The sequence below is a fragment of the Gasterosteus aculeatus genome, chromosome 1 (assembly GCF_964276395.1).
Source record: "Gasterosteus aculeatus chromosome 1, fGasAcu3.hap1.1, whole genome shotgun sequence".
NCBI lineage: Eukaryota > Metazoa > Chordata > Actinopteri > Perciformes > Gasterosteidae > Gasterosteus > Gasterosteus aculeatus.
The window spans coordinates 28,290,910-28,307,257 of record NC_135688.1 but is presented as its reverse complement, the minus strand read 5'-3'; the positions used below and the strand labels follow the sequence as shown (position 1 = coordinate 28,307,257).

The following is a 16,348-nucleotide window of genomic DNA, read 5'->3' as shown; positions in this document are numbered from 1 at the left end:
TATAGCTTTCAAAATAAGAGTCCTAAACACTGCGGACGATGAATTATGAAAAAGTGTCGAGTAGCTGTTAATGAGAACGTCCTTCATTTCCTCCTGCTGGCGGTGGTGTGATTTCGAGTTACAACCTTCTTTCAACACCGTCTGCGCTGGTTGCTCACGCTTTTATTTTGACACTCTGGAAAGGAAGTTGTCGTAAAGCCTACTCTCGCCGTTGCCCTTGCCCCGGAATACACCGGGATCCCCAACGTCGGCTGATTACTAAACCAAGCTGGGCAGTCCGGTCGCAGCCGACAGGGTCAGCCTGCTTTTAGCTCTGTGAACATTGATCACGGGACACTCCGCGCACCGTTCGGGGATCTCGGACAACAACCTCCCGCCGCCAGTTACCGGTTATGCAACGAACGTGACAGTGACAGAGCGACTCCCCGCAGCTAAAAGCAAGCTAGCTCGCCTAGCTAGCTCCGCGTAGCTGAGTCGGACAACTTCGGGTTTCTGCCCCGTTGTGAAGCGGAGAGCTCGACCGAAGAGGGGGACCCGTGTGTTTCAGCCTCCCCCGCGTGTACTTCATCAAATGGCTTTCGTGACGGCGTTGCGAAGGCTGCCCCTCGCCGGGTTGCGGGAACGTTCGTGGAGGACGGCGGCGGTGGTAACTTCGGGAGCCCGGCTGGCGGGTCGGAGGAGCTTCACCGGCGGCACGCAGCCTCTGAGGTAACGTCGGCTGGCCTCCCCGAGACCGCTGTTCAAAAACGCAGCCGTTGTTCTGTGCGTTGTTCTTCCATCATTCGGGAAAGGGGTTATTTTGACCTCCTCGGTACCGCACACGCCGGGCAGGTGTCATCCTTGCGCTTTATATTTGAATACGTTAAACACGTGAGTAAGAAAGGACAACTAAACGGATGCAAGTCACCATAAAACGTAAGAAGTTTTTGAGAAACAGGCGTGACGTTTTGTGGTTTTGTGGTCTCAAAAAGAGCCCAAATCAACAAAAACACCTGAAGATATCTAGCTGTACAAAAATATGTCACGTGTGGACGTGTGTTTGTTTGGTAATATTGAATGAGACGTGTGTGTCACAAAAGCAACTGAGTGGCAGTTGGTCGCTTATCGTCTTATCCTTGGATGAGGCCTAAAGGCGAGTTTGAAGAGATCCATCCTTCAGGTCCAAGGTTTTGGCCACTGGCTCGGCTCCCCAGGGCCAAACAACTTGTTGAATTGCACAATGCCCCCCCTGCTAGACCTTGAACTGGTTGACGCTGTCCCTGTGAGTCCATGTCAGGCGTCGTGTCTTTCATCCAAAAGGTCACGGGGTGCAGGATAATATTTACAGCTTGTTAACTCACTTTTTTTTTCCTGCAAGCGGATTACAAAGGAACAATGTGTAATCGGCATGAAAGGAACCGTCGCTTCATGTCTTGATACGTCTAGATTGTTGAGTTCAATATTAATCTTATGGAAAGCAGACAATTTCACGTTGTAAATGGCTTCTGTGAATTTTGAAATCCGGGTAACACAACAGTAATATGCTATACTTCAATCATCTTTTGAATTGATTAACTGGTTTAATGACCATTTTCACATTTTTGTTCTACAAATACTCCCACAAAACAATGTTAGTTTCCCAATAAATGAGATGTCTCAATAAGGACTCACTGTTCCTTCTTTCTGGCTCCGCACCATCGCATGTGTTACATGGTTTACACAGTTCACAGCCCTCATCTTACTTTAATCCCTGGTTAAAAGCCGAGCTGCTGCGGCCTCTCGCTGTGGTATGAATTTGAGAAAGCCGTCATTGTATTGAACCCTCATTTTATTTCTACTCAAAGCCTTTGGACAGGTTTTAAGGAGCGCAGAAGGATAATCGCTAATCCAGATCTTCTGGCGCCTCCCTGCATTAGAACAAACCTCTGCCGGGTACCAATTCTAACATCTGTAACGCATGCAAATCACCCTAATGCCTTGATCGGAGTTCCTTCAGAGGAATAGCAGGAAAATTCCACATGGAAGAAAGGACATGTCATTAGTGTATATAGTGGCTTACAGGCAAGACTTAGTGGAGGAAGAATGTGTTTCCTCCGCCTGTACAACACAAACAAGCACAACGGACAAGTGTTGCATAATACAACATCGCTAAATAACGCAGAACACAACTGTCAGGCTTTTTTTTAACGCTCTTTTAATCCCCTAATTTGACAGTCAATCAAAATCAAGTTTAATTCCTTCGATATTTTTTTGATGCATCATGATGTGATGCTAAAAACTGAGGTCATTATCATTGATCTGTGATTATTTGCGTGGTCATCCAGCTGGGTTGGAAATGATCAAATTGACTCGTTCACAGCTGGAGAAGTCATTGTGAAAAGATGAGACTATCAGTAGATCGTAGAGTGATGGACCACAGACTCTTTGAATACTCCTCTTTGTGGGAATGTGGACTTTGTGTCTTCGGTCTCTGTGTAGTGAGGAGCTCTGGCCACTGGGGGGCAGTGAGGAGCGGGCCACCCGCCTGGTGGGGATCAGCCATCCAAAGCGGCTCTCCAATTTGTGTGTGTGGTTTAGAAACGGGTCGACTAAAGCTGTTTTGTTTGTCAGGTCCAACAACAAGGTGACTGTGAACTTCATCAACCGAGACGGGGAGAAGATCTCCGTGAAGGGCTCGCCTGGAGACTCGCTGCTAGACATTGTCATCAACGAAGACCTCGACTTTGATGGCTTTGGTGTGTAAGCGCCCACGCGTTGGTGTTGCGATGTAGGGAAATAAAAAGTATCTTTGCAGCAACACAGCCATCAATTTTAAAAAATGGCAGCATTCACATAATTTTGGGGGCACTTAAGAAAATTGTAATTATTTTAGCGCTTAAAGCTTCAGTATGTGTGCACTTCCCTTGCATACAAACCAGAAACTCACTCAAACCCCAAAATGGAGTTGAAACACTTAATTCACTGCATTTTGCTGAACTTTTGTACCTTACATAAAATATTGGCGTGTGGTTATTTTGCTGTTTATTGCTATACAGTAACTGAGAATCCTGTAACTGAGCTGATTCTCATCCAGCAGATGAAGTAAGTGTGTGTTTGGTTTCAGGAGCGTGCGAGGGAACCTTGGCATGCTCCACGTGTCATCTAATCTTTGACGAGGAGACCTACAAGAGTCTAGGCCCGGTCACAGACGAGGAGATGGACATGCTCGACTTGGCGTACGGCCTGACTGACACGTAAGGATCGGACATAATGAGATTTGAGGGTGCAAGTTTGTACAATGCAAGTCTTGTGTATTAAGAGGTTTAACAAACTGCACAACGCAGATGAGATTGTTGTAACATTAGTACGAGTTAATCTGGGAGTGACAAAGGAGCCTTTGTAACGACATCATTTCTTTCCCTCTTGCTTTCAAAGCTGCTCGATCCACCATTTTATTTATCAAAGGAACATCTGGAAGGCCTTTTTATAGTGATAACCGAATGAACCTCATGAGCGGATCTTTTTTCTGCTGCCTCCAAGTGGTCAAATCAATGATTGCAGGTCTAAGAGGCCATAGACGGCAGTTAATTTCCTCAACACTTGTAGGGAAACTGTTCCAATATACAAACAGGCACCTGACGATTAGTAAGAAACTAAGTCTGTCTTACAGCTCTGACCAGGCTGCAGCAGAGTTATTATTAGAGGTTATTGGCTGACTCTCCTTTAAAATTAAGAGAGCTTCTAATCCATATCTATAGAGAAGCGATGGAATTTCAAAGTTACCTGAAATGATCATTGTAGACAAAAAAATAATTTAAACTTGGACATTTTTATTATTTTTTAACATTGCATCCTATGAAACTCAGCTCTGTACTTTTTCTGTCTTTATTCAACATGCTTTTTGTGCACATCTGTGGCACACAGAAACTCACTCACATGCTTCACTATCGGGTTTACACACGCAATATTACTTTTTTCAACACAGTGTATGTACTATGACTCAAAACATAACTGATTTATCATCGTTTTTCCGACACACTATACTAGCGGTGCCTTCACTTTTTTGGCATATTGGGGTCTCCTGCTTGTCGTCGGGATGGGGCAGGCTTAGCCTTTGTTAGTTTAAATAAACGCCGTCTACCATAAAGCGATGACTCGAGTGCTACCGTTTCTGCCCACAGGTCTCGCCTGGGTTGCCAGATCTGTCTGACGAAGTCTCTGGAGGGCGTGGTGGCCCGGGTCCCCGAGAGCGTCGCCGACATCCGACAGAGCCAAGACGGGTCGTCTTAGGAGCGCTGTACGTAGACACTGAGGGTGTGTGCACAGGGACGATGGTGGATGTACCTGCCACAGTATGTCCCCACCTTTTTAAAAATAAATAAGAAAAAGTCAGACAGAATATGGGATTTGGCTGCGCAAATGAAGACAACGTCCTTTTTTATAGAAACGTAAAGCTGCAAACAATTAGAACTCGCAGACACCCGTTCATTATAGGTGATCTGTCCCCATTTGAGGTCTTGTCTCTTTTTAAATCACTTTTAGTTATCACCATGGCTGACTTCATTTTTGCCTCTACTTTGGGGCCGTGCCTTGTGGTTGTCTCTCTCTCTCTCTCTCTCTCTGTGTGCAAATCAGCCATGTTCACTAAACCAGGAAGAGGTACACCGCTTACTGCAGCCCGCGGCTGAGACCGTGCTCGATGCCGACACCCCCCTGCCCCCTATATTATTTTACTCTACACATATGTATACCTCTATTATTGATTGTTTGAATCAGATCCTACATGTAAACCATATAATTCCGTGCTGTGATTGTACATAGCTAGAACACACATGTATAGAGTGGGACATTATGTAATAAAACCACCTTTCTAACGGAGTGTCGTCAAAATCCTCCATCTGTGTAATTCTGTTCAATTATCGCCTTTCTTTGGTTGATAACTATTCAATGTTAACGTCTGTGGAAGTTTATCGTTGTTGTCAGAGAAAATAATTCAACTGTTCAAAGGGATGATTCAAATTTAAAAAAGGTCATAGTATAGCAAGTTGTAAAAGTACAAATTAACAAACTGAATCCTAATATTTGAGAAACCAAAACCTGAAGATGTTTGAATGTATTTGATATAAATGCCAATTCCTCAAGACAAATAGTTGAAACATTTAATAAATTACAACATAATTAAATGTAAAACCTACAGCAACTTTCAAAGTGCCCCATGTTATTTAAGAAACGTTTTTTAGGTGATATTTCTGTCCTAACAAATACTTAGCAGTCAATATTTAGAAATGTATTACTGTTACAAGAAAAGTATACGTTAAGTGGTTTTCTATATAAAATATAAATCAGTATTTGTAAACCGTTCAAACGATAGATGAACTAGCCTTTAACTAGAACAACGCCAATGGATGTCACTTTTTTGTAGCAGTACTATTTTTAATGAACGATCACAGTTACAGTTGAATGTTACACAAGTATTCTACTGGCAATATAGAAATATAATTTGATAGGATTTTCATTGTATATCTCCAGCACACCGGAGGAGCGAGATGCTTCCTCATCCTTTTGAGTAAATATCAAGCCTTATAGAAAACACACATTGTCCTGAAATCAACTAACTGCTGTGTGAAATAAAAGATTAACAAGCAGAAACACAAGTCCGCTTTATAGAGCCGTCACAGAAACATCAAGACAACGCTATGTACACAAGGTCACACACGTGGAAACAAAATCATGCACAACAGTAGGCTGAACATAGTTCAGAGTATTGGATGTGTCATAAGCACAATGCCATGAAGAGGCATTACTTTGGGCCCACGCTCAGGTGCCACACTGACACACAGTGCCAGGAGGCCGGAGAGCAGGCGCTTCTTCACTACACACACAGGTTCGCTCATCAACGCCACGTGTTTATTGTACAATGTGACCCGTTGGACAGCAAAGGAACCCCGTGGGCTTCACGGAGCTCACGCTCTGAGGAGCCGCCGGCGGCCACTTTGAACTGCCGTTACACTTTGGTTGGGCTCTACCTGAAGAGTAACTCGTAACATTCACAGGTTTATGCTAAGAGAAGTGCAACCTACTCTAGGACCATGCGATCGGTCACACATCTGTGTGTAATTAATAATGCACGGGCCTATAAGTGCTCGGGTAGCTTCCTGCGTGTGGAAGAGTTGAAACTATGTTTTTGAAGCTATTAATACATTTGTGTCTGGAAATGTAATGTAAACATCCTGCTATACTTCATATTACACCTGGGTCGTTTCAAAACCTCGTCTTCTAAAGGCAAAAACCACTTCATACCTTTGCAAATACTCCAGGTAGAGCTTTTGTTAGTGTGACAGACATTCAAAACGACCACCGGGGTTTATGGGACTGACCCGAATGTGAAACCTGGTTGGGGTCCGTCCGCTCAATTCGTGAATCAATAAAAACAATGGGTTAGTTAAAGAGGTAACAAAAGAGGCAACAAAAAGCCCCAAAATGATCTGACCCCGACCTCAGCGCGAGTAACCAAGACTAGTTCTCTTGTTTTTAAAATGGGCATTTAACCAGCAAACTTGTCACAGGATTTAATCTGAGCTCCTGGAGAAAATAAACCAGCTTCAAACCCAAAAGGGAAAATAAAGAAGTTGTGATACCTGAACACAGGCAGAAAACTCCTTCCGTTTCATAACATTTAAAATAATTGTCTCAAGCAATTTCCACAAAATTAAAAGCCGGAGCCTCTCGATTGGAGCGTAACTGTTGTCGATGCATTTAAATCATAAAGCCCCACATCGGGTGTGTTAGATGGATGTACTGTATATAACATCAGCGACTTAGTTAATGATACAATTTGTATCAAACAAGGTTCTTCTCTGTCTAACAAGGATTCCGCTGGGATCTGCCGCAGATGCCTGCGCCAAATGGACACCAGGGGAGTCTGTTAAATATATTTACAATAAACACGTTTGATTTACTGATGTCCAGATGTTCTCTGTCTGCAGCAGATACCAGAGTTGACCCGAAGTAAAAGGGCCAGAGAGAGAGGGAGAAAAGAGATGTCCCTTACTAAAACTAAGGTACACACGACAGGGTGACCCATCTCTACAGCTACAACTCTGACCAAAATATACTGACGTCATCTCAAATAAGACGACCGTCTTTCAGACACCAACTTTAACCAACATGGCGAAAGCCTCACAACACAGATTCGTATGATACACGGACCTCCTGCTGTGGATTCCCCACATATCAAATGAACCAGCAGAAAAAATATACCCAACTCTTTTCTCATTAATTATGAAGAAGAAAATCCCACCCATCTGGCACCGAACACATGTAGAGAGAATATTTTCAAATGCTGCTTTGTAGCTTGTCACAATGTGGGTGCACATTACGTCAGACCCTAGTCATAAAGGAGGTGGAAATGCCTGAATGATCCTACATATCAGTCATTATGAATGCAAGAACTCTACCATCATTTACTTGTAACACAAAAATGCACCTTTTCGAATTTGAGGCATAACAAGTTCTGCGTGTGAAAGACAGATCTTAAGCTACGACATCAGACTAACTGGGCCGGTCTGAGGAAATCGCCACAGGAGGACTCGCTCCCCCTACGCTCCTTAAAGGAAGAGCTGTCGCTGCGTCGTGACCAGCGCTCGGGTTGGATCATCCTCTGCATTGTAGATCCTTCATACGTACGCGCTGTCTGATCAACGTCGTGAGAAAAGAACAAAACGGTCCAAAAGCACGGCGCTATTTAAAATCCAACCATGCAAATCTATCATGCTTTCAAGTGCTACAAAAGGCCCAAACTCCACTGACGCAAACCACTATTTCCTCTCGAGACTACATGACGGCTGTTGATTTCTTCTTCAGTATCCCGTTTGGGCTTTCTCTGAAAGTATGGCGGCTGCCAGCTGCTGGGGGTCCGTGATGTGGGGGCTTCGGGCCATCACGCGCCTCACCAGCTCCGAGGGGAAGATGTTACACAGGTCGGCGTACACTTTCTCCCTCATGTCCACGTAGCGGCTGTGCGCAGGCGATTCTGGGTGCTGCGGCATGTAAGAGGGCGGGGCGTGTGACGGCGCCGCGTGGTGAGCGCTGTGGGACGCGTACGGCGGCGGGAGAGGAGCGCCGGGTGGATGAGGCGGGTGAGGCGAGCGGGCTTGGGGCAGCGGGTGGTTTAAGTAATGGGCCGAGGACGGGTGGAGAGCCGGGTGGGAGGAGTGGTGCTGGCCGTAGCCGTCCTGTGCCCAGGGAGGGGCGTGCCAGGACGCCTGCCGCGTGTCCGGCAGACTCTGATAGGCGGACGGCTCGTACCGGGACGGCGGCAGCGGAGGCTGCCGGTAGTACGTGTCCCAGCCGGGCAAAGCTTTGGTGCGGTGGCGATGGTGCTGCGTGGACAGGTGCTCGTAGAGGTGCGAGTCGGACACACTCTCCCGGCGCGTCGGCGCCAGGCAGCGGCCCAGGGGAGACCCGGGGGCGTGCGGGTTGGACTGGGGCAGGGAGTGGTAATCGCCCGGGCAGCTGGAGCGCGCGGCCAGCGGCTGGTGCTGGAGGTGCGGGGGCAGCGGGTAGAGGGGCTGCTTGGGAGGAGGCTGATCGCGAGCGCAGTTCGGTCCGCGCGGCGCGCTCGGGTGGTAGCCGTGCGCCCCCGCGTTGGCCGCGTGCTGCGCGCTGGAGTAGTCGGCGGGATGGAGGCCACAGAGCTCGTGGTTGGGCGCCGCGCGGTGCGGATACAGCCGGCTGTGGGGATTGGCGAAATGGAGGCCGTCGTCCAGCGAGGTCTCTGGGGGGCACCCGGCGCACGGCCTCTCGCCGTACGAGTCGCAGCTGCTGCTGCCGCAGCTCGCGCTGCTCTCGCTGCCGCACTCGGAGCCCGCCGAGCCCACGGAGCCGAGCCGCATGTCCGTGTCGTTGGGGAAGCGGCAGTCCGGGCTGCGTCTGGAGGAGAGGCTCAGGCCCGAGTAGGCACGCGTCACCGAGTAGTAGCTCAGGTCGGGGGACTCACAGTGAGGGTAAAGGTCGTGGCTGGGGCCCGGTAGACTATGGGGAGTCACTGTTCTGGACTGCTGGTCCGGGGGAAGGCTGAAACTAATCAGAGGGTCTCCTGAGGCCGAGGACATGCTCATGCCTCCGCCCCCGCCGCTGCTGTTGTTGTTCTTCTGACTTTCCGCCCTCCCTTTGGCCAGCTTCTCCTCGGCATCACCGTACGACAGGGCTCGGATGCTGGGGTCCGACTGCCGTTTCTGGGCGCCCTTTTTGGCCTCAAAGCTGCCAGCTGGCACGCTGTGGCTCTTCACCAGGCCGGTGTCCCCCTGGGTCTTTGTGGTGACACAGGTCTTGGCACTGGCACGCAGCTCGTCGGCCACAGCTCGCTGAGGCTGAGCACCTCTTTCTGGGTGGTAGTACTTACACTTGTGGCCGTAAGTGCACTTCTTTCCTGGAGGCAAAAGGGTCTCCGCTTCATTACATGATTTGGACAAACGTGATGCAAAAGAAATCAACGTGCAACCTGCAATAGATGATGTTTCAGTGCTTCTGCACGTGTGCAGTTAGGGGATTTGTGCATAGTTCTCACCGTATGGGCAAGGCTGTTTCTTCTGCTCGGGCATGACCGGCCTTTTCCTCAGGAAGTTATCAACGCTGGGGCCATGACGACCTAGAGGGTCATCTGGGGGCATGAATCTGAAAGGACAAGTAGGTAATATGACCTTTAGGTTAAGGATGCCAGGCTTTTTACGTGCACATTTTTGGAGTTACACCTGTAATTTTCATAATTTTATCTATATTATATTGACAGAATCGGCCCTTCCCTAAACTTCCTCCACTCACTTGTCATTGACGAAGGAATACATGAGCAGCCGCTCATCGATGAACTTCTTCCACTCGGGCTTCTCGTTAGCCAAGTCTCGGTAGTTGTCATTGGAGACGATGATGCCGTCTGACTCGTAGGCGAGCTTGACGATGAAGCGGTCGTCATAGCAAACCACGCGCCGACCTTGGACACGCCGCGAAGGAGTGAAGACCAGGATCTTTTCTTTCTCCAGGCGACGCAGGATCTCCTGATCTACGTAGGGAGGGGCGGATATACAGCGGAAGGTTTAGAAAATTGCTACGCGAGAGTTATCTCTTGATCGCAAGCCTGCGCCTCGCACTGACCCGTTATCGGGGCGTCAGGGCGCGACTGCTCTTTCCTCCAAGCGGGCACAAACACCGTGACGTCATGATGACCTCGCTCTAGGAACCAATCCACAGCCAGCTGGATGCCCTGGCAGGAAAACACCTCTTTGTTGCCATGGCTACCAGGAGGAGAAGAAGAAGGCGATGGCAAATGAGTTAAATGCTTTGGGGAATTGAAGGTTATTAATTTTCAGTGAGCCTAAAATGACACTATACAATGATTTGTCATATGTCTTTTGTCTTTATGTCTTTTTTATACTGTGACCATCGTCCGCTCACCTCATGGCTACGTTGCTGCCATCCACCACGATCGGTCGCAGGTTGTCCTGGTCACTCAGAGAGTCTGACGGACAGGGCGAGTCCGACCTCTGGCTGTCCAGCAGATCAGAGTAGCCACAAGAGGAGGAGGACGAGGACGTGGACGAGGTGGAGGCCAGCGATCCGGCCGGCTGCTCGCTGTCCGACTTGGTGCCCAGTTTGACCAGCTCTCCCAGAATGTCATTGATGAGGGTGTCAGGGCCGAGCTTGGAGAGCACCAGGAGCACCGTATCCTCCGAGTAGCCCAGCTTCAGGGCAAACTCCAGCTTTGCCCGGTACTCCTTGCCGCCGGCCTCGGGCGCCGGCTCCGAGGAGGAGGGTTTGTGGGGAGGCTCTGGGGGGCGCTTGCATGGCGAGGCGGGCGACGCCTCGTGCTCGAGCTCCGACGAGAGCTCAGCCGGGAGCTCAGGAGGACCCTCAGTGCCCAAGTCCACACATGGGGTCCTACAAAGGGGCTGGTGGGCGTTCTTACTGGGAGTTAACCCTCCCTCTCCTCCGTCCGGGTCGGGGTCGGCGGCGAGGGGGGCGCTGGAAGCCGCCGGCGGTTGGCGCTCTGCATCGGACCCGGGGTTTTCTTCCGCCGCGGCGGGGGGAGGGGAATCTGCAGAGCGCTCCCCCTGCTCCTCCATAGCGGGGGGCCCGTCAGAGCCGCCAGCCTGCCGGTTGAACCCCGCTACGTGAAGATACTCCAAATCCAGGTCCAGGTCGAGGATGTGGCCCGCTCCCGCCTCCACATGGTCCTTCTGGCCCATGGATCCGTCCCAGACATCCAGCACACAGGCCTGACTGCTGCCGTCTCACAGAGCTTGAATCATGGGGCCCTAAAGGACGAGACAGAGAGGAGACCGCATCACTTTGGACGCCCTTTGTGTCACTCGAACTACAGTGGGAAATGTTTGAGATGAACAATACCAGGTCAACTGATGAAACTCATACTAGTTATAACACTAGAACTATGATGTTGGGGAGAAGATCTTTAGATTATTTAGTCAATCCGTCTCTCCTCCCAACGCTACGGCGGTTGTTTACGCCGTCCCTCACTGGTCCGCTCGGGCCGCTGGGGACGCCGCTGAAGCACAAACTGGCTGACACAAAGAGCCGACGGGGGCCTCTCACCCTAATTAATGGATTCCCGCGTCTCCCCCCCCCCCCCCCCTCAGTCTTTCTTGACCCAGTGTGTTATTAAAGGGCCACTCCCCAGCACATCAATCTGAGGGGGAACAGAGGGCGAACTGTTCAAAAAAGTGCAGCGAGCCGTTAGGGACGGGGGCAGACGGGCCCCTCCCCCTCACATTCTACCTGGTAATTAAGGTCCCGATGCTTCTCCCCACGGCGCTGGTGGAGTCACTCATTAAAACACAGAGGGGCTCAGAGGCCAACGATCAACTTAGTGCATTCAAGCACCAAGAAGACGGGACCTGGTCGGGTGGATCTGATTTGGTGTCAAAGGTTCAGCACTTTGGAAAGTTTGTCGGAGGTCAGGAAAGTGATACGTTACCAACCTGGTGTCCTCCGGAATGAGCACATGAAACCCTTAAAAGCGAATCTGTGGTGTGGCGGTGGTGATATTTCCTTCTCCAGGACCATCACAGACAAAACGGAGATGTAGATGTGCAGTTGGACGTTGCCTAAAGCGCCTCTTCGCTCAAACATCAACACGGACCAATGTGATCAGAACAAAACCGATGACGGAAGGGAAAGTGACTTGAAGATGGTGGGCCGGGGGCGGGGGCTGGAAGGGTGAGTGGGCCTTTTATGAAAAAGGGCTGCCTAGCAACGCCGGCGAGCTACTGTTGCTAAGCTACAGCTGTTGAAAGCATTCTCCCCTCCAAATGCCAAGACAGAGGCGTTCCGTTGGCGGGCCTTCCCCACACACACACACACACACACACGCACACACCAAAAAGATCTGGTGTGGGGGAGGGAGGGGCTTAAGTGTGCCTCATTGGCAACCCACCCCGCCACTAAGTAGCAACAATAGACCTGCAGGACTGATGAGGACTGGGACCGTGGCATCAACGATGCACACATGAACATTTCATACTGCGTCAATAAAATGCCAAGAAACATGGAAAGATGATCCAACTAAACTAAAGGAAATCATCGAATAAAACACTGAAGAACCATCTTGATAACCAAACCTCATTTTATTTTTTTCTTTAACGTTCTGTACAAACATTGTTCTAGTTACAGGGATCCGATCAGCCCAAAGATTCTAAAAGTCTTCGGGTGTGGTCCCAGCTCCGCCGAATTATGCATCACGGGCATAGTGGGACACCCGGAACGAGCCTAAAGTGTTAACGGACTCATCGCGCCATCCGCAGACCTCCGGGCCGAGTGGGTGCATCTTTCAAACATCAGCGCGCCCCCACACACAGCAGCTCTGCTGGCTTTGATGGGGGCAGTAATGAATATGTAACACAGTCCTTACAGCGCTTTGTATGTGGGAGCTTTGTGTAAAAAGTGTGTGTGTGTGTGTGTGTGTGTGTGTGTGTGTGTGTGTGAGACAGGGGGGTGAAGGCTTTCGGATTGGAAGAGGAGAGGAGAGTGGGGCGGAGGCGGTTGTCTGGCGGGTGTGTTGCTGCATGAATGATACTGTGGAAAGGTTATTGTAAAAAAAGAAGGGGGGGGGGGGGACGCGCGCAATAAGTCGTTGCAGCTAGATGGCGCGCGGGGCTTTTCCTGCCGGCAGCAGGGCAACAGATGTCGGCTGAGAGGTACTTGCAACGGTGTCTCCCTTTCTCTCTCACACACACACACACGCACACACACACACACACAACATCTTTAGCCAACGCTCTATTTTGCTTCCTCAAGCCTCATGTGACCCACATAAGAACCCCCCCCCCCCCCCCCCCCCACACACACACACACACACTTTCATATCAACACAGATCACACTGTCTGAAACTGAAGCCACAGCTGCAGACTGAAGCAGGTGCATCCTGCGCCTTGAAGTCTACAGCCATGAAGAACCACCGATGTGGTGGTTAAACTCCCCCCCCCTCCCCCCCGGCTCAAACTCACACTACATCTTTTAGCTCGCACAGTCTGAACTTTTCAAAACCCGGTAACTTTGGTCAGTTAAGTATCCAGGGAGGTCAATACTAAAGTGTATTATAATGCTGCAGCCTGTCTTGTACTGAGGGGGGGTTATAGCCAGGGGCCTCCACATCAACTCACTGCAGGTACTCAGTTTATCTGCCAAAAACAAGGAAGCTAAAAAGCAAAGATGCCGATGGGCAAACACACTTACCGGGCCTTAAAAGATCAACAAACAATGGAGGAAGTTGATCAGCTCATTTAAATCCATGAAAACCGGACACGCCAAGTGACAACAGAGGAGCCACGAGCCCTAAAGTTCCCACAGCAGCCACATCCGAGGCGGCCGCTCGTCCTCTGCAGGTTACAGCGCAGCATCCAGCTCCAGACGAACGCCTCCGTCCTCCCGCTGCCCTCCACGGCGCTCCGTTTATTGGGGGGCTTTTCTCTCTACGCTGGAGCAGGCGCGTGAGTGGCAGAACAGATGGAGCAACAATGTCTGCCAATCCCTCGTTTAGAGTGGCTGCTCCTCCACCAATCGGAGAGCAGCGGCCTCACAATGAGGCGCAGGGACGAGGGGGTGAAGCGGGGGGGGCAGAGAGGCAGGGGGAGTGGCTGCGGGGCAAATGCCTGCAACACCCGGTTTCCCCAAGGCACGCGTACTCAACGTGCACCGGCAGAGAGACGCGCACACACACACACACACACAACTGTCCTCGGCCTGAAAGGGCTTCCCCTGTGTGGCCGATGAATCACCGAGGGGGGGCGGCTGAACAATGGAGCCACACAATGGGAGGCCGGGGAGGGCAGCTGCAGTGTGAGCGCTGATGCTATTACGGCCCGGGGCAGCAATGGACAACACCTGTCTACAGAGCACCACAGTCGCGCTCCGCCCTTTGTCCGGGCCTTGGGTGGTGGTGGTGGTGGTGGTGGTGTTGGTGGTTGTGTTGGGTGGGTGGGGTGGGGGGTGCTCCTAACAGAAAAGGAAAAAAGGCCGTGTCTGGCTGACAGACTGGCGCGGCCTTTAAGAGAGTGCAAGGGGAAAGAGGAGAGTCGCCCTGAAAGGGGAGAAAGGGACGAGTGTGGGGGGCCGGAGACGCATCAAAATGCTTTATGTCCCAGTGAGGAAGAGGAGGGGAGCTGCTCTTCATTGTTGCGGCACACTTCGGGGCAGATGACTCGGAAGCGCGTGATTACGCAGCCTGTGTGCAAATATCACGACAAAGTTACGTCCGGGTTTAACAAAGCGTTTATTTACATCAGCGTCGTTGATGCAAATGCGTTTATTTAACTTTAAAGTTTTTACCCGCCTGCAGGTGCTTTGCAGCAGACTAAATATAGGCGCCGGCTCCGTGTCTAGAGATGTATATTCAAATGAAAGAACGCTGTACTTAGTAATTCGCCGCGGAGTGCAAATGGGCAAATGGGCCTCTACAATCTCAAAGGGTGTTTTCTGTTTTAATAGAAAAGGAGGCCTGGAAGTCCATAAAGGTGAAAGGTGAGTAAATGGAGTTTTGTGCGGATCGTAGAGCACATCAGTGTTTTCATCAACGTTTCAGTGATTTGTCAAGCAAAACTGCCAAATATTTGGTTCAACCTTCACAAACACGCCACTTTTCTCCTTCTCTGCTTGAATAATTAAGGATCAAATTTTCCCAATTATTCCATAATTACATCTTAAAGCCCCAGGATTGCATGTAGTGTCCATCCGAAAGTACAACACCCAACGACATTCAGTTTGCGGTCTCACAAGACAAAGAAAAGCAAACACAGAACGTTGCAGATGAATTGATCTGAATAACTGGAAAACAATTCATTGCGTTTCAGTTTGAGTTGCCTCCGCTCAGCCGCTCAGCAGCAAACTGCCTGATGAAATAAAGATGTGGTCGGAGTCGGCCAGAGAGATGAGGCCACAGCAGCTGACTGACTGCACACTACTACCCCCCCACACACAGAAGAACACTATGTTGACCATCTGTCCTGACAGACAAGTGTGTGTGTGTGTGTGTGTGTGTGTTGCTCCCAACAACTGCAGCAGCAGCAGGATTATTGTTTTGAACAAACTTGAAGCTATCAGGTTTAGTAGCAAAGAGCGATTATGAGGAAGAAATACATTCCTAAGTGACTTAAAACCGCTCACCAAACCAAAAATACCTCAGTTGACCTTAAAGCAGCAACAGTTGCACAACAATTGGAATTGTTGTAGGGAATTTTCTCTATATTAACACCCTTATGGCAGTTTAAAACAAATACTGAAAAGTATTTGCATGTTCAATTTATCCCAAGTTTACCCAACAGAAGGAGACCCCCCCCCCCCCCTGACCTCGTGACCTCTCCACCCGTCCACTGACCCCACTGACCCCAATTCATTTCACCAAAGCACTGACAACTCTCCAAACAGCCAGTTCACGTTAAGTTAGGATGCTATGACGCAGCCGTGCTGCGGCTCTCAAACAATAAAAGGATGCGAGGGGTCGCTCACTCCCCAGTGAACCGGCCTTAGTTGTATTATGGACGTCGGGGAGCGCGCACGGACGCGCGCACGGTCACCGCAAACCTTCCCCGTCACGACCTCCCTGCGGCTCCCTCCCGCTGACGGGCTCCGGTCGGCCGGAGGCCTTGACGCGCTACTCACCCGGTGAGGGGCTCGCCGATGGAGCCGCGCGGCCGTCTCGGTGGAGAAATGGACAAATGTTTCCATCACATATTGGCGACGCGAGGGGGGGGGGGCGGAGAAACATCCGGCGCGATATGCAGCGTGACCCGACTAGACCGCGTCAAGTGACGCAGCGCAGCGAGGCGGCTTCCGCTCTCACCGGGTTTCACAATAAAAGCACCAATGGCCTCGTTCACATTAAAG

General features: G+C 50.2%; 2 protein-coding genes across 3 annotated transcripts; one reads left to right on the top strand and one right to left on the bottom strand.

The window, feature by feature from the left end:
* The first annotated feature begins 31 nt into the window (after nt 1-31).
* Nucleotides 32-4,848, top strand: LOC120829645 (adrenodoxin). The gene is made up of 4 exons (XM_040193944.2): nt 32-708; nt 2,590-2,714; nt 3,083-3,212; nt 4,140-4,848. The coding sequence occupies exons 1-4, from the start codon at nt 572-574 to the stop codon at nt 4,246-4,248; spliced, it is 501 nt and encodes a 166-aa protein (XP_040049878.1). The 5' UTR covers nt 32-571; the 3' UTR covers nt 4,249-4,848.
* A 522-nt stretch (nt 4,849-5,370) lies between these two features.
* Nucleotides 5,371-16,305, bottom strand: LOC120829620 (putative ribonuclease ZC3H12C). Of its 2 annotated transcripts, none has more exons than XM_040193906.2 (6): nt 16,124-16,305; nt 10,408-11,267; nt 10,108-10,247; nt 9,781-10,015; nt 9,527-9,633; nt 5,371-9,388 (listed from the first exon to the last, which is right to left on the bottom strand). In XM_040193906.2, exons 2-6 carry the CDS (start codon nt 11,196-11,198, stop codon nt 7,818-7,820), a joined length of 2,844 nt encoding a protein of 947 aa, XP_040049840.2. In that variant the 5' UTR covers nt 11,199-11,267; nt 16,124-16,305; the 3' UTR covers nt 5,371-7,817. The 2 variants fall into 2 exon arrangements, with proteins under 2 accessions (XP_040049840.2, XP_040049848.2); XM_040193914.2 differs by lacking the exon at nt 16,124-16,305 and adding an exon at nt 13,703-14,006.
* Between the last annotated feature and the right edge of the window lie 43 nt (nt 16,306-16,348).

Excerpts from the sequence above, each read along its gene's own strand:
- LOC120829645 (XM_040193944.2), top strand. The coding sequence starts at position 572 with ATGGCTTTCGTGACGGCGTTGCGAAGGCTGCCCCTCGCCGGGTTGCGG. Across the intron at positions 2,715-3,082 it reads CCTCGACTTTGATGGCTTTG|GAGCGTGCGAGGGAACCTTG; the intron begins GTGTGTAAGCGC and ends GTTTGGTTTCAG. Across the intron at positions 3,213-4,139 it reads GCGTACGGCCTGACTGACAC|GTCTCGCCTGGGTTGCCAGA; the intron begins GTAAGGATCGGA and ends TTCTGCCCACAG.
- LOC120829620 (XM_040193906.2), bottom strand. The coding sequence starts at position 11,198 with ATGGGCCAGAAGGACCATGTGGAGGCGGGAGCGGGCCACATCCTCGAC. Across the intron at positions 10,248-10,407 it reads GGCAGCAACGTAGCCATGAG|CCATGGCAACAAAGAGGTGT; the intron begins GTGAGCGGACGA and ends TCCTCCTGGTAG. Across the intron at positions 9,389-9,526 it reads GAAACAGCCTTGCCCATACG|GAAAGAAGTGCACTTACGGC; the intron begins GTGAGAACTATG and ends TTTTGCCTCCAG.